The following is a 20304-nucleotide window of genomic DNA, read 5'->3' on the forward strand; positions in this document are numbered from 1 at the left end:
TCATATTTATTAATTTGTGAATGTTAAACCATCCCCTGCATACCAGGGATAAATCCCACGTGGCCCAGGTGAATGATCTTTCTTGTGTGTGTTTGGATTTGATTAGCTAGCATGTTGTTGAGGATTTTTGCATTTATATTTGTCAAGGATATTGGTCCACAGTTTTCTGTCTCTGTTGTATCTTTTTCTGGTTTAGGAATTAATGTGATGCTGGCTTCACAGAAGGAGTTTGGGAGGATTCACTCCCTTTCAATTGTTTTGAATAGCTCCAGAATATTTGGGAGTAGTTCTTTGAATGCCTGATAGACTTCTGTAGGAAGCCATCCAATCCTGAGCTTTTCTTTGTTGGAAAGGTCTGTATTACTGATTCAATCTCCTTCTTGGTTATTGGTCTGTTTAAGTTTTCTGTGTCTTCTGTTTTTTATTTTAATCTGTTTTAATTTTTTTTTTGACAGGCAGAGTGAACAGTGAGAGAGAGAGAGACAGAGAGAAAGGTCTTCCTTTTCCGTTTGTTCACCCCCACCAATGGCCGCTGCGGCTGGCGCACTGTGACCGGTGTGCTGCAGCCGGCGCACCACGCTGATCCAAAGCCAGGAGCCAGGTGCTTCTCCTGGTCTCCCATGCGGGTGCAGGGCCCAAGCACTTGGGCCATCTTCCACTGCACTCCCAGGCCACAGCAGGAAGCTGGACTGGAAGAAGGGCAACCAGAACAGAATCCGGCACCCCAACAGGGACTAGAACCTGGGGTGCCGGCGCTGCAGGTGGAGGATTAGCCTAATGAGCCGTGGCTCCGGCCTATCTGTTTTAATTTTAAAATGTGCAATAATCTGCATCAACATTTCAAAACAAGATATATAATTGGCAAATATGTGCATAGAAAAATTTTCAACATGTCATGGAGAAGCAAATCAGAAGATTATGAGATAACTCATCCCAGTTATAATTCTTTTATCAAAAACAAGATACAAAATAGCAAATCAGACAGGATGCAATGAAAGGGTAACTGTCATATACTTTTGAAGGTAATGTATATTAGTACAAGTATGGAAAAGTGTATCGATATTTCTCTAGAACTTGAAACAGAACTATCTTAAGATCCAGCAACTCCACTGCTAGGTATTCAGGGTGCTTCAACAAGTTCTTGGAAAATGGAATTAAAAGATAAATTGATTTTGTTGTAAACAGTTTTGAAATCCATGCATTCTTATATATCCCGAAGGGAAAGTAATTAGTATGCCAAAGACCAATGTTTATTACAACACTATTCATTATAGCTAAGAGAATCAATTACCCTAGATTGCCATTAAAAGATGAATGGATAAAGAAGATATAGTATATACATAATGGAACATTATTTAACAAAAAATGAAATCCTACCACTTACAGCAACATGGATAAGCCTCAAGTACACTAAAACTGTAAAATGTGATAAGCCAGGCACAGAAAGATGAATACTGCTTGTACTCACTTACATATGAACAATACATAACAAACAAAAAGCAGCTGATATCACAGAAGTATAAAAAAGGATAGTGGTTACTTAGAGAAATGTGAAAAAGGCTGAAGGGCTGAAGGGATGATAGATAAGAGGCATAGCAGTGAATTTGGATAGGAAGAATATTTTCTAGTGTTCTTTAGCACAGTAAAGTAATATGGTTGGACATAATTAATTCTTCTTTTTTTGAAAATATTTATCTATTTACTTGAGAGGCAGAGTTACAGACAGAGAAAAGGAGGGACAGAGAGAGATATCTTCCATCCACTGGTTTGCTCCCCAAATGGCCACAATGGACGAAGGTATGTCAATCTGAAGCCAGGAACCAGGAGCTTCTTCCAGGTCTCCCATAAGGATGCAGGGGCCCAAGAACTTGAGCTATCTTTCACTGCTTTCCCAGGCCATTAGCAGGGAGCTAGATAGGAAATGGAACATTCAGGACTTGAACTGGTACCCATATGGAATGCTGGCATTGCAGGAAGAAGCTTAAACTACCATAACTCAGTGTCAACCGCAAAATTAATTCTATAATTCAAAATAGCTGAGAGTAGATTTTCAATGTCCCCACCAAATAGAGAAATACTGAAAGTTTTGAAGTGATGTATATTACAATTATCCTAATCCAATCATTATACATTGTACAAAAGTATTGAAGTCTCAGAGGTGGACATTTGGTACAATGGCAAATTGGCATTCCAGATACCCACAACCCATATGAACAGACGTGAGTTCAGATACAGGCACTATTTCTTATTCCAGCTTCCTGCTAATCCATTTCATGTACATTTTTCATGGTATAAATGTTTTCCCAACTTTTTAGGACCCCTTATTTGCACGGATTTCAAAAATTCTTTTGTGTAAAAAAAAAAACCCGATGTCTTTTGACTGCATTCTTATAAATTTTTTATTTTTGAAGTGCCTTTGTATTTATTTATTTTTTACCTTTTAACCTTTTACTTAATATATACAAACTTCACGCTTTTCATAAATACATATTTAGGAACATAGTGATTCTTTTCACCCTCCCACCCTTCTACCTCCTCCCCTTCCTATTCCATTCTTATTTTTTACTAAGAATTATTTTCAATTAACTTTATACAAGTCAGATTTACCCTATACTAAGTAAAGAGTTCAACAAATAGTATGAAAAAAAATACTCCTCAACAGCTGAGACTAGGTCTGTTCGGAATCATTGCACCTCAAAGTGTCAATTTCATTTCTACAGATTACCTTTTAGGTTCACTATTAGTTACACAGTCAGGGAGAACATATGGTATTTGTCCTTTTGGGACTAGCTTATTTCACTAGGTCTAATGTTTTGCAGTTGCATCTGTTTTATTGCAAAAGAATGGATTTCATTTTTTAGCACTGTGTAGTATTCCATGATGTGTACATATCCCATAATTTCTTTATCCAGTCTTCAGTTGAAGGACATTTAGGTTAATTCCGTATCTTAGCTATTTTGAATTGAGCTGCAATGAACATGAGGGTACAGATCACTCTTTCACATGCTGACTTCATTTCCCTTGAGTAAATTTCCAGGTGTGGGATGGCTGGGTCATGTGTTAGTTACATCTAGAGTCAGATTTCTGAGGTATCTCCATACTGTCTTCCACAGTGGCGACACCAATTTGCATTCCCATCAACCGTGGATTAGTTTTGAATCTTCACTTTACTATCTCCTTAGCAGTGCAGAAGTTACCCAGTTTGATGGAATCTCATTTTTCAATTTTGGCTTTGATTGCCTGTGCTTCTGGGGTCTTTTCCAAGAACTCTTTGCCTATGCCAATGTCTTGCAGGGTTTCTCCAGTGTTCTCTAATAATTTTACTGAATCGGATGTATATTTAGGTCTTTGATCCATTTGAGTGGATTTTTGTGTAAGGTGTAGATAGGTGTCTTGCTTCATGCTTCTGTATGTAGATGTTTGTTTTATGGCCCAGCATATAGTCTATTTTAGAGAAAGTTCCATGCACTGCTGAGAAGAATGTATATTCTCCAACTGTGAGATGAAAAGTTCTATATATATCAATTAGGTCCGGTAGGTCCATAATTTCAATAAGCTCTGTTGTTTCTGTATTTATTTTCTGACTATTTGTTTCCATTGATTAAAGTGGGGTGATGAAATGCCTCATTACTATTGTATAGTAGTCTATGTCTCATTTCAGATCCATTGACATTTCTTTTAAATAGCCTGGTGCCCTAGCATTGGGTTAATATGCATTTATTATAGTCACATTTTCCTATTGGATTCATCACTTAATCCTTACATAGTGCCTTTTTTGTCTCTTTTAACATTTTTGTGTTAAAGCCTATTTTGTCTGATATTAATATGGCTACACCTGCTTATTTTGGTTTAATTTATCATGGAATATCTTTTTCCATTCTTTTACTTTCAGTCTGAATGTATTTTTTTGTTGAGGTATTTTTTTAGGGTCTTGCTTTTTAAACCATTCAGCCTGTCTGTATCTTTTAATTCAAGAATTCTAGATCATTTACATTCAAGATTACTGTTAGTAAGTAATGACTTGGCACTGCCATTTTTCCATAAACATTCCTATTGCTTACTTTGGATTTCCTTTGTACTTGCACTGGGAGATTTTCTGTCTTCACATTCTTTCACAATGATGACTATTTTTGTGGATTTATGTATATAATAAATCCGTAAGCATGTTTTTGATGCTGAATGAGTGGTGACAAATTCTTTCAATTTGTGTGTGTTATGGAAGTCTTTTTTCACCTTCATTCATGAATGAGAGCTTTGCAGGATACAGCATTCTGGGTTGACAGTTCTTTTCTCTTAAGACTTGGAATATATCTCACCATTCTCTCCATGCCTGTAGGGTTTCTGTTGGGAAGTGAACTGTGAGTCTAATTGGAGATCCTCTGAACGTAATCTTCACTCACATTTTAGAATCACTTCTTTATGTTTACTGTGGAAAGTTTTACCACAAGGTGTCATGGTGAAGATCTTTTCTAAGTCATGTTTATTAGGAGTTATATGTGCTTCTTGTACTTAGACATCCTTTTCTTTCTCCTAATTCGAGAAGTTTTCTGTAATGATGTCATGGACTAGGCTTTCTAATCCATTTTATCTTTCTACACCTTCAGGAAATCCTAACACACGTATATTGGGTAATTTGATAGTATCCCATAACTTTCCTATTTTTAATTTTTCTAATTTCTTCTTTTTTAACTGAAAAGTTCTCCAAGATTTGTCTTTGTGTTGGATATTCTTTCCTCTGCCTCACCAAGTCTGTTATTAAAGCTAGCCACTATATTTTTTATTTGGCTTGTTGAATTCTTCATTTCTATTATTTCATTTTGAGTTCTTTAAAATCTCAATTTCATGGGAAAAATTTTTATTCACGTCATGTATGGATTTATTTGATTAGTGAATTTGCTTCTCATTGCTTCTGAGTGATCATATGGTTAACCTTTTGAATTCCATTTCAGGAATTTCATCAGTTTCTTCATTTTTGCAATCTTTTTTAAACTTTTATTTAATGAATATAAATTTCCAAAGTACAGCTTATGGATTACAATGGGTCCCCCCCATTAACTTCCCTCCCACCCGCAACCCTCCCTTCCCCCCGCTCCCTCTCCCATTCCCTTCACATCAAGATTCATTTTCAGTTCTCTTTATATACAGAAGATCCATTTAGTATATATTAAGTAAAGATTTCAACAGTTTGCACCCACACAGAAACACAAGTGTAAAGTACTGCTTGAGTACTAGTTATAGCATTACTTCACATTGGACAACACATTAAGGACAGACATCCTACATGGGGAATAAGTGCACAGTGACCCCTGTTGTTGACTTAACAATTGACACTCTTGTTTATGGCGTTAGTAACCACCCTAGGCTCCTGTCATGAGTTGCCAAGGCTATGGAAGCCTTTTGAGTTTGCCGACTCTGATCTTATTTAGACAAGGTCATAGTCAAAGTGGAAGTTCTCTCCTCCCTTCAGAGAAAGGTACCTCCTTCTTTGATGGGTCATGTTTCTTTGAGGGGGTCATGTTGTCTTCCTTATTCTTTTTTTTTTTAATTTCTGTGTTTATTTTAGGCATTTTTGAAGATACTGTTAGTGTTTCCTCTGATGGAGTCTATCTTTGAACTATGCCTGTATTGCTTAGTGGATTTTCAGCTTTTTTAGTGAATACCCAGACATGTGTGTTGATTGTTGCCAGGAAGCCCTGATCAGTTTGTGTGGTGGGGCAAGTATGCCAGGAGACACACAAGTTGGTTGTGGTAGATCTTTTGTAAACAGAAAGCAGGGAATGTGATCACCTCTTTTGGCATAATTGCACCCTCACCTCCTTTCTTCCAAGGTTATCAATGCCTTAGAGGGCGCAATTCTCATCTGTGTTTCAGCATGAACTATACAAAGTATCTGCAGTCCTCTGTGCTGGACCCTGCGGCAATAGGCACTCCAGGCAATCAGGGAGCTCCGGGCATGTGGAGCCACACTCCGTGATGTTCCAAAGATGCAGTCACAGTGTCCCCACAGTCCCAGCTCACAGGGCTCCCACAGTCACAGAGTGCAGAGGAGCCATTCTGCCCCACTAGCCTATCCTTTCCATGCAGAGGCTGAGACATTCCCTGAGTCAGCTGCCTGTGTGTGCGCCTCCTAGGCTGTTGGAGCCCCAAGGCTGTTGAGAGACTGGGGGTACCTACAATCATATGTGGGTGCCCAGCCCCCTCTCTATCCTCAGCCTTACTCAATGTCAGTGGGAATGCTGATTTTCTCCCTGGTAAGGTCCCTGCATCACACGGATGCACAAGAGGCAGCAGCTGCAGCCCTATTCTCCCAATCCACCTTCTCTCCATCAGTGGCAAGGCCTCTACAAGAGTCTCTGCAGCCAGTACAGATGTTGGAACGGCTCGTCTCCCTGTCCGCAGCTGGGTGTGCACATCCAAGCTGCTGTAAGTGCCTCTGCTGACAATGATGGTGTCTTGTCCCCACCTGTTGCTGGGTGCACACCCAAGAGCTGCCATAGCTGCTACCTACTTATGGCAAAAATGGCACACGACTTCTCTCAGCTGGTTGCTGGGCACTGTTGTGTGGGGAATTGGAAGAGAGAAACCTGACCTTTTCCCTTTGTGTTAGCAGACTACCTGGTTCCCCTCAGTGTTCCATGCCAGACTCAAATGCAGTGTGGTCCCCTGAACTCTCCCTCCAGCTATAGCACTATAGCACAGACAGCTGCTGTATGATCTCACCTTGCTCTCCAAAGCTGTTGCTTTCTCTGGCTCTCGGCTGCTGGCGTCGTGTGTTATGTCTGTGCTCATTGCTGTGCTTCTGCACCTTCCACACAGATCCACAGCGTCACTCCTCCTTCCACCAAATCTCCACTGCAGTTTTCCCTCCAACTCTCCCCTGATCATGTACTTTCTGCATTTTGTTTTTTACTATTTTCCTCTTGACTAGAGAAGTCCATGCTTTCTCTATTCCACCATCTTGGAATCAGTGTGGTTTTGTGTTTTCAATTTGCTGGTAACCATCTGCTTGACTGTAAAGTACAATTTTCTGAAGCTCCTGTGTCAGAGCAGCCTGACAGTGATGAATTCCCTTAGTCTTTGCTTGTATTGGAAAGTCTTCAATTCGCCTTCATTTCTGATAGATAGCTTTACTTCAAATAGAATTCCTGATGCGAAGAGTTGTTTTTTTCTTCCAGGACTTTGACTATATCATCCAATTCTTACCTGGCTTGTAAGGTTTTTATTGAGAATACTATAATTAGTTTAAGGATTCCTTTATCTGTGACAGAATATTTTTCTACTGCTGTTTTTAGAATTTTCTCTGTTTTTACTTTTTTTAAAAAACATTTATTTAATAAATATAAATTTTGAAAGAACAACTTTTGGCTTTTCCCCGCGTAACCTCCCTCCCACCAGCAACCATCCCATCTCCCATTCCCTCTCCCATCCCATTCTTCGACAAGATTCATTTTCAATTATCTTTATATACCGAAGATCAACTTGATATACACTAAGATTTCAACAGTCTGCACAGTATTTTTGGTCACATTTATCAGATGTCGTTTGAGTGTATTCTACCTCAAGTTTAGAAAAAAGTCAGCAATTTTTTAAAAATTTATTTATTTGAAAGGTAAAGTTACAGACAGTGAGAGGAAGAGAGAGAGAAAGGTCTTCCTTCCATTGGTTCACTCCCTAAATGGCTGCAACGGCCGGAGCTTCGCAGATCCAAAGCCAGGACCAGGAGCTTCTTCTGGGTCTCCCATGCCGGTGCAGGGACCCAAGCACTTGGGCCATCTTCTACTGCTTTCCGAGGTCATAGCAGAGAGCTGGATTGGAAGAGGAGCAGCCGGGACTAGAACTGGTGCCCAAGTGGGATGCTGGCGCTGCAGGCAGAGGATTAACCTACTGTGCAACTGCTCTGGCCCCATAAAAGTCTGCAATTGTTTCATTGACTTTGATTTTTATGGCTTTTTCCTTCTCTCATCCTTCTGATAAACCCACATTAATTCTGATTTATGATGCTCCATGTGTTCTGTAGGCTATCTTCATTCTTTCCAATTTTCCCTTTTTGTTTGACTGGGTTATTTAAAATGACCTAACATCAAATTGAGAAAATTTTCCTTCTCTGATCTGCTATTGAGGCTGTCAATTACATTTTATTTTGTATTGTTTTATCTCACTTCATTTATTGAGTTCTGTAGCTCTAAGTTTTCCTTTTTGGTTCTATTTCATGATGTCAAACTCTGATACACTTCTAATTTATATCATGAATTGTCTTCCAAATATTGTTGAATTCTTTCTTACTACTCTCTTGTACATCACTGTTTCCTTAAATTTATTGGTTTGAATCATTTGTTACACAAATTCTTATTTCATTTTCTTGGAGGTTGACTACTATTGTTATTGTGTTCCTTAGGAGGTGGCATGTTTCCTTATTTTTTCATGTTTCTGTGGTCTGGGATTGATTTTGTTTGTTTGTTAGTTGAGGTAGTTGTACCAGTTTTACAGAGCAGATTGATAGTGCCCTAACTCTTTTAGTGATGTGTTTGTTGTACGGACTATGTAGGCTATTGTTCTGGGTAGGCTCCTTAGTGCAGTGCCTATAAACTTTTGCACTTGTACTCAAATTTTGGTGATGTGTGCAAATGTGTCAGTGGCCTACACTGCATATGTTGTGCAATTGTCCCAACAGTCACCACATAGTTATTTTAGGAAGAGCAGTTTTATTGTCACTCTAGCACAGTGCACCAAAATGTGGTGATGGGTACTCACCAGTTTCTGCAGACTCATAGAAGCAAAGCCTGTCTTGTTGGTTTATATAGGATACCTCCATGTTAGAGGTCTGAACAGGTGAACTCTTGTGGCCTCCAATGATAATCTACCCCAGACAGAATGTCCAACATATTCACAGTGACAAGTGTGTTGGGGTAGGGCCATTTGTCTACTTCTAAGGGCATTGGCAGGAGAAATTTTGAGAACTGGTTTTATGGTTGTTTGCTGGGTCACAGGAGAATGCATAGGGATCTTTAGGTACTTCCTGGGATCCCGGCTGGGTACGTGGTACATATGGGCTGATTCCTAGCTCCTCTGGGTTTTTAACTACACAAGCTGGCTGCAAGTTACTTCAGGGTAAAGGGACCTTCAGTTATTTTAGAATAAAATTTATTTACATTGTTGACTAATTCTTGTGATTATAGCAAGTGCTGCCTCTTCTCTGTATCCCCACCATTACCAGAATCCCCTAGTAATAGAAGCACAACAACATTATCACATAGCATCTGTCCTATTATCTCCCGAAAAAATCTTGGGGACCATTATGTGGTACAATAAAATGTGACAAGGATCTTGGGAAGAAGCCTCCCAGTTTGACTTCCTTTTCCTGTCATGTCTCTCTCACAGCCAATAAAGATGAGTATTCCAGTCAGCATGGAAAATCTTCCTATAAACAATGGAAGTGGACAGTCCTTTGGATTCATCCTCTATGAGACTCCCATCTGTTCTGGAGGCCATCTCCATGGTCATGCTGAAGATATGGCACAGGTAGGTGTGTGCAAGCTTTCCTTGTGGGCAAGCAAAAGTGTAGCTTACCCAGCCATTATAGAAAGTATTTAGTGACCAATCAACATCAACATCTTCAATAGTATTAACTGCATCTCTGATTTGGGGTGGATTGGAAATACAAAGCTAAGACAAATAGACTTCCTTCTTTAACACAATGAAATTCTATTGCAACCTGATACTCAGTTTCCTGCCATCGATGAGCACCAGGGGTAATCCTCTCATAAGGACCACTTTCTGCCTACATCACATCTTATCTTTGTTTCTGCAGGTGAGCCTGTTATTCTGACACTGGTTGCCTTTCTGTGCAGGTTTTTGTAAATGACACAATGATAGGAATTCTAAGTGAGAACTCACGGAACATGGACATTCCTACATTCACGGTATGTAATTCCAAAGTCCAGGTGATGCCCCAGATCCCCTTGTCAAATGCAAACATAGCCTAGTCCTCACATAGACTTCCTCCTATCTTACCAACTACCATCTGGTGTTTCTGCTCCCTTGAGGACTCAGCAGGATGTGGGAAGGGCCATAGGCATGATGCATCTGCCAGGCCATCGTCCATCAGGACACACAATGTGCAGTTACAGCATGCGTTGAATTTCCTCATTAGGAATCAATCCTGAGTCTTTGTATGGATCTCTGCTTAAAAGAATAGTGAGTCTCTTTGCCCCTTCTAATAGGATCAGCAGTGGAGAGTGTGTGAGATTATGAATGGAAAAGTAACACAAAGGGGTTATTATGAGATAGGCAATGCTGCTGCCTATGGGGCCTCTTTCCCCCATTTGCATGTCTTTCCCTCTGAGATTCCTAAGAAAGCATGGCTACTAGGGTAAAAAAAACCCAGCCTGGTTATACAGCTTCCATGAACTGCTCTGTTCCAAGCAGGGTTGTCAACTTCTGAGGATCCTCGTGGAGAATCAAGGACGATTGGCTTTTACATCAAGAATTCAACATGAGCAGAAAGGTGGGCTGTGGACCTGAGACGCAGACACCAACTTCTCTTCACTTTTGGAACCTGAGATCTGGTTATGTTGGGAATGGGAGGCTAGGAACAAATCCCTCAGAAGTGGAATACTGGGATCCTAAGACCCAAGATGTAGAACTTCACGTCTCCTTTCTTCTGCTTTTCCAGTTCTCCAAGACATGAAAGTTGAACAGTTGTGTTGGGTTCTTTCTTTCTTTCTTTCTTTCTTTCTTTCTTTCTTTCTTTCTTTCTTTCTTTCTTTCTTTCTTTCTTTCTTTTTTTTTTGATAGGCAGAGTTAGTGAGAGAGAGAGAGAGAGAGAGACAGAGAGAAAGGTCTTCTTTCCGTTGGTTCACCCCTCAAATGGCCTCTATGGCCAGTGTGCCGTGCCGATCTGAAGCCAGGAGCCAGGTGCTTCTCCTGGTCTCCCATGCAGGTGCAGGGCCCAAGCACTTGGGCCATCCTCCACTGCCTTCCCGGGTCACAGCAGAGAGCTGGACTGGAAGAGAGGCAACCGGGACAGAATCCAGCACCCCAACCAGGACTAGAACCTGGGGTGCCAGTGCCGCAGGAGAAAGATTAGCCTAGTGAGCCGTGGTACCGGCCAGTGTTGGGTGCTTTCTTGTCCTTGACTGGGACACAGACTTCTTTCCACAGTTTTAGGGAGTTTGAATATCATGTGAGCAACATGCTTGAGTGTGGAAAAATAAACAAATATTTCTCACAGCACGTCAGACAAGTGTTTGCCATCCTAGCTGCATATACCTGCCTTGTTTCTTTGTCCTAGACACTGGCGACTGTCCAATCTTTCCTATTCATATTCCCTCTGCAGGGTTAACTGACTCCGTTAGCCTCAATAAGGTGACCCTGAAGGGCTATACCATCTACTCCCTGGACATGAAAATGGACTTCTTTGACAGGTATGTTCCTGCCTATCCCCAGTGGACACTTCCAGTGATCGGGTAACTCTGGGTTTTCACCCTGCTCTCTTTGCAGAGAAAGAGCCCACGACTCAGAGAACTGAACAAACTGGGTGTATGTTTTCAACTGCTTTGACCACAGAGCACGTCTCCTAATTCCAAGTCTAATGCATCCACCTCATCCATCTCCCTGAGACAGGACCCTAGTTCCTCTGAGGCAGTCTAACCTCAGATTGCAGACTAGAGCTGGGGTAAGTTTTCCTCCCCCTCATGTGTTGCTGTTCTTGCAGGCTGCGCTCTGCCACCTGGAGGCCCATCACAGGGAGTTATGAGGGCCCTGCCTTCTACAGGGGAACCTTGAGAGCTGGCCCTTCTCCCAAAGACACCTTCCTGAGCCTACCGGTGAGTAGGCCCCTCCATTTTCCCTAGCATTCAAACACTTGCTTTGATTTTTTTGAAAAGTCTCGAACCAAGGCCATAGTGTCCACGGTGGGAATATTTCCTTTTCCAGCCCTCGTCCTCTTCCTCACTGCCAAGCAAACCACTCTCTTTGTCATAAACTTCCAATTTGGTATTGTTAAGGAAAATAATGCATCATCAAAACTCTTGGAAAAATCGAGATGACAAAATGTAGAAGGAAAATGGTTGAAATTCTCCTTCAAAGTCACACTTTCTTCCTCTCTGAGATCAATGCCACCAACAGTCCCGTGTTTATGTAATTTTGTTGAAACACACATACAATTGTATTATGCTAATTGCATCATCCATTAATTATACCATATGATTTGATTTTTGTGGAGGAGACAGTCTCATTTCTATCAGGTATATTTTTATATTTATATACACACCGCAGTAACACAAATAGTCACAATGGCTGAGGCTGGGCCAGGTCAAGCCAGGAGTCAGGAGCTTCTTCTGATCTTCTGATGTGCTTTCAACTATCTATATACAGATCCCCAAATTTTCACATAGTTGATATATCATAATTATCACTGAGATACAAAGTATATATTTAAGATTCTTTGCAACTACTGGTTCCTTCTCCCCAAATTTAACAACCACTTCTTGTTCAGTGTTTCCTATCTTGAACTGAATCATAAGACATTCAACCTTTTTATTATGATGTCTTGTATTCATCACTATTTATGAAATTCAACTATTTATTGCAGGGATTCATAGACTTTCAATGTTGTATAGGATCTCTTTTACAAATACACCACACTTATCTAAGTAACTATCTACTACTGATGGACTTTTGGATGATATCCATGATTGGCTATTTTAAAAATATAGGACCCCTTAATTTTTATATTTTGCACCAATATATATTTCTCAGGTTTTGCTTGCAATGTTTAAGTTCTAATAAATGATTTGGGAATGGGACTTAGAGTTTTAGGTGTACTGCTTCATCTCTCTTTGATAGATTTCATAAGTAAATCCATCTAGAGCTAGCATTTTCTTCGTGGAGTCATTTGAAACTGTGGATGTGATTCTCTGAAGATTACAGTAGTAACATAATTTGGGCTTATTTTCAAGTGTGTTGAAGAAAATATATTTTTTCTAGGATATTTCCCATTCATCTAAATTTTCAAATATGTTGCCTCAAATTTTTCATTTTTAATCGATAGATCACCAGTAGACTCCTCTTTTTCATTTCTATGTGTTTTATGTACATTCCTTCATTTTGGCCAGTCTTTTTTTAAAATTTATGAGTTTATCAATATTTAAAGGAACTAATATTTTGGTGTCTCATTATATAATTAATTTATCTATAACTTATAACATTAGCTTTATTATAATCTCCATGTTACTCCTTTTTTAGGAACAATTTGTTTTGTTTTTAAAGACTTCTGATAAATTCTAGTTAACCAATATGTATTCTTAATTCTTTTTATATACATGAATTAAGCCTTTTATCTTGGCAGTGTGGATTCTGTGGTGTCCAATAACTTTAATAACTTGAGGTAAAATTTTAAGTTTTAACTTGAGGTAAAATTCACACACCATGAAAGTAACCCTTTTATGGTGAACAATTCAGTGGTTTTTTTTTTTTTTACTTTCAGTGTTATTGCAACCAATATGTGTTCTCCAAAACATTTTCATCACAAAACTAATCCCTGTACTCACCACAAAAATCATTTCTCTGTTTTCATCTGCACCCAGCCACAGCAATTCCAATCTTTTTTCTTTCTTTTTTAATTTTTTTGATTTTTATTAATATGAAGAAAGCAGATTTTATGTACTTCCTCTATAAAATTCTAAGAAGATAACCACATTTCCCTTGCTCTAAAACTTCTTCCACAATCCCCTTCCTTCCTCTCTTTTTTCTTCAGCTTTTGCAAAACATAATTTCTATCCACTCAATAATCATAGATTTAGTGCACTACTAACTAAAATATTCAAATAGTAAAAAGTAGAAAAACCACAGTCCCACAGGAGTATAAACAAGTGCTAAAAACAACAATCAAATTATAGCATGTCTTTTTATCCTTATACATATTATTTATTCTATATTAACTGCAATGTATCACAGAAAACATAATATTGGAATGTTTGTGACTGGCTTATTTCACTAAGCATAATGGTCATCCATTTGTTGTGAAGACAGGATTTCATTATTTTTGTGACTAAAGTCTTCAATGGTGTTGTATGCCACATTTTCTTTATCCAGTCATCAGTTGATGCTTATCTGGTTTGATTCCATATCTTAGGTATTGTGGATTGAGCTAAAAAAAAAAAAAAAAAGAAAGAAAAAAGAAAAAAAAAGAAAACCACAGGGGGAACAAATAAGTAACCCTTTATATGCTGACTTCATTTCGTTTTAGTAAATTCCCAAGAGTGGGATGGTGGGTAGTATGGTAGGTCTATTTTAAGATTTCTGAGTAATCTCCATACTCTGTTCCATAATGGTTGTACTAATTTGCATTCCCTCCATTTGTACATTAGGTTACCTTTCCCCACACCCTCACCCACATTTATTGTTTTTATAGAAAGATACCTTTTATTTATTTGAAAGGCAGACTTACAGAGAAAAATGGAGAAAAAGCAAGATAGAAAGACCCTGGTTCACTCTAAAATGGTCACAATGGCTGAGGCTGGGCCAGGCTAGAGCCTGGAGCCAGGAGCTTCTTCCGATCTCCCATGTGGTTTCAGGTGCCCAAGGACCTTGGCTATCTTCCGCTACTTTCCAAAGTGAACTGGATCAGAGGTGGAGTTGCCAGGACACAGACTGGCTTCCCTATGGGATGCCAATTTTGCAGGGGTCAGTCTAACCCATTATGCCACATGCCAGCCCCATGCGTTGTTTTTTGATTTTTGTATGATAGGCATTCTAACTGGCCTGAGGTGACACTTCATTGTGGTTTTTACTTGAATTTCCCTGATGGCCAGTGATCCGGATGATTTTTCATGTGTCTTTGAGAAATACAGGTTCACATTCTTGGCCCATTTCTTAACTGGATTGTTTATCTTGTTGTTGAGTTTCTTGAGCTCTCTAGGGATCCTGGAGATTACTCCTTTATCAGTTGCATAATTTGCAAATATTTTTTCCCATTCTGTAGGTTAACTCTTCACTTTGTTGGGTGTTTCCATTGTAGTGCAGAAATTTCTTAGCTTGATGTACACCCAGCTGTCAATTTTTCCTTTAATTGCCTGTGCTTCAGGGGTCTTATTCAAGAAGTCTTTGCCTAGGCCAATGTTTCGCAGATGCTCCACAATGTTTTCCTCTAGTAATTTGATGGTATTAGTTTGTAGGTTTAGATCTTTGACATTGTAGGTTGATTTTGTTAACAAGGCGTAAGGTACGGGTCTTGGTCCATACTACCGCAGGTGTAGATCCAATTTTCCCAACAACATTTGTTGAAGAGAATGTTGTTGCTCCAGGTGTTGATTTTAGCTCATTTGTCAAAGATTACTTGGTTATAGATTCACAGATTAGTTTTTGGGGTTTCTATCCTATCCCATTTGTCTACATGTGAATTTTTGTGCCAGTACCAATCTCTTTTGATTATAACCGTACTGTGGTATGACGAAATCTGATGTTGTGATGCTTCTGGCTTGTTGTTGTTGTTTAAGATTGCTTTTGCTATTTGAAGATCTCTTGTGCTCCCAAATGAAATTTAGCAGTATTTTTTCTATATATAAAAAGAATGCCCTTTGTATTATGATTGGATTGCATTTAATCTGTAAATTGCTTTAGGTATGACAGACATTTGCATGATTTAAATTTTTCCAATCAGGAATATAGGAGATTTTCGTGTTTTCTATTTCTTTATTTGATGTTTTATAATTTACATTGTGGAGATCTTTTACATCCTTGGTTAAATGTATCCAAAGACACTTAAATTCACTGTGGCTGCTGTAAATGGTACTAACCTTGTGAGCACTTTCTCAGCCAAGGCAGTGTTTCTGCATACAAAGGCTGTTGATTTTTGCATGCTGATTTTATAAACAGCTATTTTACCAAGCTCTGTTAAGAATTCAAATAGTATCTCAGTAATGTCTTTTGGTTCTCCTATGTATAGAATTATGTCATCTATGAACAGTGATAATTTGACTTCCATGTTCCAATTTATATCTGTTTGATTTTTTCTTTGTCCTCATTTGCTGCATTATTATACCCATTTTGTATATGAGTTTGGACTCAGTTTGTTCCCAAACTGTACTCTATATGTTGTGTGTGTGTGCGTGGGTGCAAATTGTTGAAATGTGTACTTAACATGGAGTTGGTCCTCTGTATATAAAATCAACTAAAAATGAACCAAAATGAAGAAGGAGATGGGAGAGGGAGAGGGAGGTGGGATGGGAGTTGGTGGTGGAGGATGGGTATGGGGGAAAGAACCACTGTATTCCTAAAGTTGTATCTATGAAAAAATGCATTCATTAAATAAAAACTTAAAGAAAGAAAACCAAGCTGCTCCCAGAAACTAGTCCACGTTTTCCCCATTAATGACAGGGCCTCAACTCTGGAGCAATCACTACTGTCTCCCAGGGTCTGCAATGTCAGGAAGCTGGAGTTCAGAACCTGATCTAGGAATTGTACCCAGGCACTGTAGAAGGGATATGGGTATCTTAACCCAAGTCTTAACCACCATGTCAAATGCCCATCCTCTGTTTCATTTTTAGGCTCAGTTTTAGTGAGTTTTGTATTCCTGGTTGTCTGCTTTTACATTCAGCATTTTGAACAAAACAGTCAACGTCAGAAACTTCTGGTTTCTGATGCACAATTGGTTGATAATTTTATGTCTCACAAATTTTCATATATTTTACTTTCATCAATAAGTTGAATAAAAAATAACTGTTTTATTATTTGATTCATGGATTACTTGGAAATATTTTTCTTAATTTCAAAGAGTTTGAGTATTAAATTAATTATTTTATTTTATTAATTTCATGTTTAATTACAGTGTGGTCTGAGAATTTTAAAATATGTAAAGACATTTTTACTTCAATTTTGGGTAATATTTTTAAATATTCTTATATACACTTCAAAAATATGTGAATTATGTACATGTTAGATCAATGTTCCATATATGTCAACTAGTAGAAATCCATTAATCTTGTTTTAAATGTTTGCATCTTGATTGATTTTTATTGTTTGTCTATTAACTATTGAATGATTGTGTGAACATTTTCTACTATGATTATAAAATTATTTATTTCTCCCTTGTTTGTTCCACTTTGCTTTTGTATTATGAATCTAAACTTTTAGCTTCCCTTAACATAGCGCATACATTTTTGCTAAATTAAGAATTTTATCATCATGAGATATCTCACTTTTTCTCTAGTACTATTTGTTACATCACAACTTCTTTCTTTTGATTGAGGGGATCTATTAAAACTATCTGTTTGTTAGTCTTTACTTGTCTTCCTCCATGATTTCTTTTTTGTTCTTATCAACTCCCTTATGTTTTCTGGTGATTCTCCTATACATGGCAGCTAGATGAACATCCATCACTAGAGGTGACTATGGTCACTAGGAAGCACCTTATTACCATTACAAGGACTGAAATGACTTGAAGCAAAAAAAAAAAAATCCAATGACTCGACTAATTCTAGTTTACTCTTTCAGGGTATAGCTCCATAAAACCCCAACTACAAGTGCATATTATTTATTAAGTCTCCATGACATCAAATTTTGTCCCCTTAAACTAGTGAGATTATGATTATCTCTGCTCAGCCTCTCAAAAAAAATCTCCCTGAAAGAACAGATGTTTCCCATGAAACCAACCAGGCTGTTGATCTTTGCTTTTCCCTTCTGCTTCTAGATGCCGTCACTTTTCACTGTATTACAAGCTACTGAAAAAGACTGCAGCTTTTATAGCTGTTGTCAGCATCGGCATTTATCTCTTTTGCCTAGTACATATTTGGGCGCAGAAACATGCTCTGAAAAAGCATAGTTTACCAAATGGCAGGAATAATAGTATATTTTCCTTACTTTGTTTCTATTCTTTGTTCCCTTTTCTTTCCTAGACAGCTGGGTAGAAGTTCTATAACAGTACTGATTCTAAATCCACCTCCACTCCCCTTGCTATGAGCATCTAAATCATTTAATACCTCCTTAAGTAACTCACGTTTACCTTGCCAGTACACATCTGGTCCTATCTCTCAAATCTCCATCTTTTCAGGACTGGAATTACGGATTTGTATTCATCAACGGCAGGAATCTTGGGAGATACTGGAAGATTGGGCCTCAGAAAACACTTTATCTTCCTGGGGTCTGGCTTCACCCAGAAGACAATGAGGTGAGTCACCCCAGTCCCTGCTATGAGGACTAACAAGACTTGCGATTGACTTTCATCCCCATAATCTGAATTGCAGCATTCATCTCATTGTATGATACATTCACATTTCTTAATCTTTGTTACTGTTGAACTATCATTTCTTTTCAGATCATTGTGTTTGAGAAAGTGATGAATGGTTTATTCATCCGGTTTACTGATGAGCCCAAGCTGTAAGACTGTGTTTTAAAACATTCTTAGGAGGCTGGCTCTGGGGCGTTGTAGGTTAAACCTCTGCCTGCAGAGTCAGCATCCCATATGGATGCCTCTTCGAGTCGTGGCTGCACCTTGTCCAGTCCACCTCCCTGATAATGGCCTGGGAAACAGTTGAAGATTGCTCAAGTGGTTGGGCCCCTGCCGCATTATGGGAGACCCAGAAGAAGCTCCTGGCTCCTGGCTTCTGATCTGCCCAGCTATATCCATTACGGCCATTTGTGGAGTGAACCAGTGGATGGAAGATCCCTCTTTTTCTCTCTTTCTCTCTCTCTCTTTTTCTCTCCCCCCCCCCGTATCTCAAATAAATAAATAAATCTAAAAAAAGCTATTTCTTGCATTGTTGAACTTCAACAATCAGTACTTTTTCAGAAAGAAGATTGGTATTAAGAATATCCAGGGGCCAGCGCTGTGGTGCAGTGGGTTAAAGCCCTGGCCTGAAGCGCTGGCATCCCATTCGGGCACCAGTTCGAGACCTGGCTGCTCCACTTTAGATCCAGCTCTCTGCTATGGCCTGAAAAGCAGTGGAGGATGGCCCAAGTCCTTGGGCCCCTGCACCCACGTGGGAGACCCAAAAGAATCTCCTGGATCCTGGCTTTGTATTGGCGCAGCTCTGGCCATTGCAGCCAATTGAGGAGTGAACCAGCAGTTGGAGGACCTCTCTCTGTCTGCCTGTCCTTCTCTCTCTGTGTAACTCTTTCAAGTAAAATAAATAAATCTTTTAAAAAAAGAAAGAATATCCAAAACAGTGTTGCATATAACAGCAATAATGTAAAGTAACCTAAAAAATCAATGTGATTTTAAATGTATTTCATGCTGCCTCCCTATTTTTAGATTTTAGTTTTTAAAGCATCTTCAAAATTTCAATGACTGATTTTTCTAGTTAAGCACCTACTGCTTAGTGTATGCTTATTGTCTAATCAAATGTGTCCTCAGATAGGTATGAATAAAGGTAGATCAGGTTTTTTCTTTGGCCTCCTGATACTCAACTGTGAAAATAGGAAGGGTCTTTAGATCATTGGAGAGTAAGGATACTGCTCTTCTCATGCCAGAGAAAGTATTACATTTTACGACTGAAGGTAAGAGGGTCAGATTATCTGCTCTCCCCTCTGGGCTAGATGAACGTATCACTGAGTGAGAATTCTGTCATGTCCCATTCAGTTATTTCATACATCTTTATTTCCTGTGGCTCTAGCATCTAACATACGAGCTCTTGCAAACTGTAGAGTAAGAGAAGAAAACAGAACTGTACTCCTGCTGATAATGACTGAATGTTACAGTTCAAATGTAAGATTTACATCAGCTGCCCTCCCTGACAAGTCGTGATGGATCCAAGGTCTCTGCGTCCTCATCAGCATTTTTTATCTCTCCTTTTGCTTACAACCATGGTAGTTGATGTGACCTGCTATTTCTTTGTGACCTGCTATTTACTTCACATTCCCTTAAAATGTGTTTAATTAATTGTAGACTACAAAGATGTATCAGTGGAGAGATATAATTGTATTGGAAGATTACATAAATTATTTCTGAAAAGTGAAAGTAATTGAGCTCTCAGCTTTTGATTCCACGGAAGAGGAACCATGTCCTTCAGCAGGTGTCAAGGAAAGTATTTGGCCCCTAAAAGCACATCAGTGCACTTACTTCTCAGCAGATTGAAGCAAATAAAGCATTACTTGATTATAAGTCATCTATGTTGCTATTATTGCCTATAAATTATGGTATTTAGATCTTTGAATGATACTTTTTTAAATTTTTTTATTTTTTATTTTTTTAACTTTTATTTAATGAATATAAATTTCCAAAGTACAGAATATGGATTACAATGGCTTCCCCCCATAACGTCCCTCCAACCCACAATCCTCCCCTTATCCACTCCCTCTCCCCTTCCA

General features: G+C 38.8%; 1 protein-coding gene across 2 annotated transcripts in view; it reads left to right on the forward strand.

The window, feature by feature from the left end:
• LOC138843701 (beta-galactosidase-1-like protein 3) overlaps positions 1-18995 on the forward strand; it is a 67332-nt gene extending 48337 nt beyond the window's left edge. Inside the window, exons 14-20 of one of the 2 annotated variants that reach the window (XM_070048412.2) lie at positions 9379-9519; positions 9849-9920; positions 10426-10504; positions 11336-11423; positions 11714-11825; positions 18050-18166; positions 18314-18995. In XM_070048412.2, coding sequence (XP_069904513.2) covers positions 9379-9519; positions 9849-9920; positions 10426-10504; positions 11336-11423; positions 11714-11825; positions 18050-18166; positions 18314-18379 — 675 coding nt within the window. In that variant the 3' untranslated portion in view covers positions 18380-18995. Of the gene's footprint in view, positions 1-9378; positions 9520-9848; positions 9921-10425; positions 10505-11335; positions 11424-11499; positions 11639-11713; positions 11826-18049; positions 18167-18313 lie in introns of those variants that run through there. The other variant, XM_089314578.1, reaches the window with a different exon arrangement.
• Positions 18996-20304: the final 1309 nt, after the last annotated feature.

This window comes from Oryctolagus cuniculus, chromosome 1, assembly GCF_051225735.1.
Source record: "Oryctolagus cuniculus isolate XC-2025 breed Fujian yellow rabbit chromosome 1, ASM5122573v1, whole genome shotgun sequence".
Classification (NCBI taxonomy): domain Eukaryota; kingdom Metazoa; phylum Chordata; class Mammalia; order Lagomorpha; family Leporidae; genus Oryctolagus; species Oryctolagus cuniculus.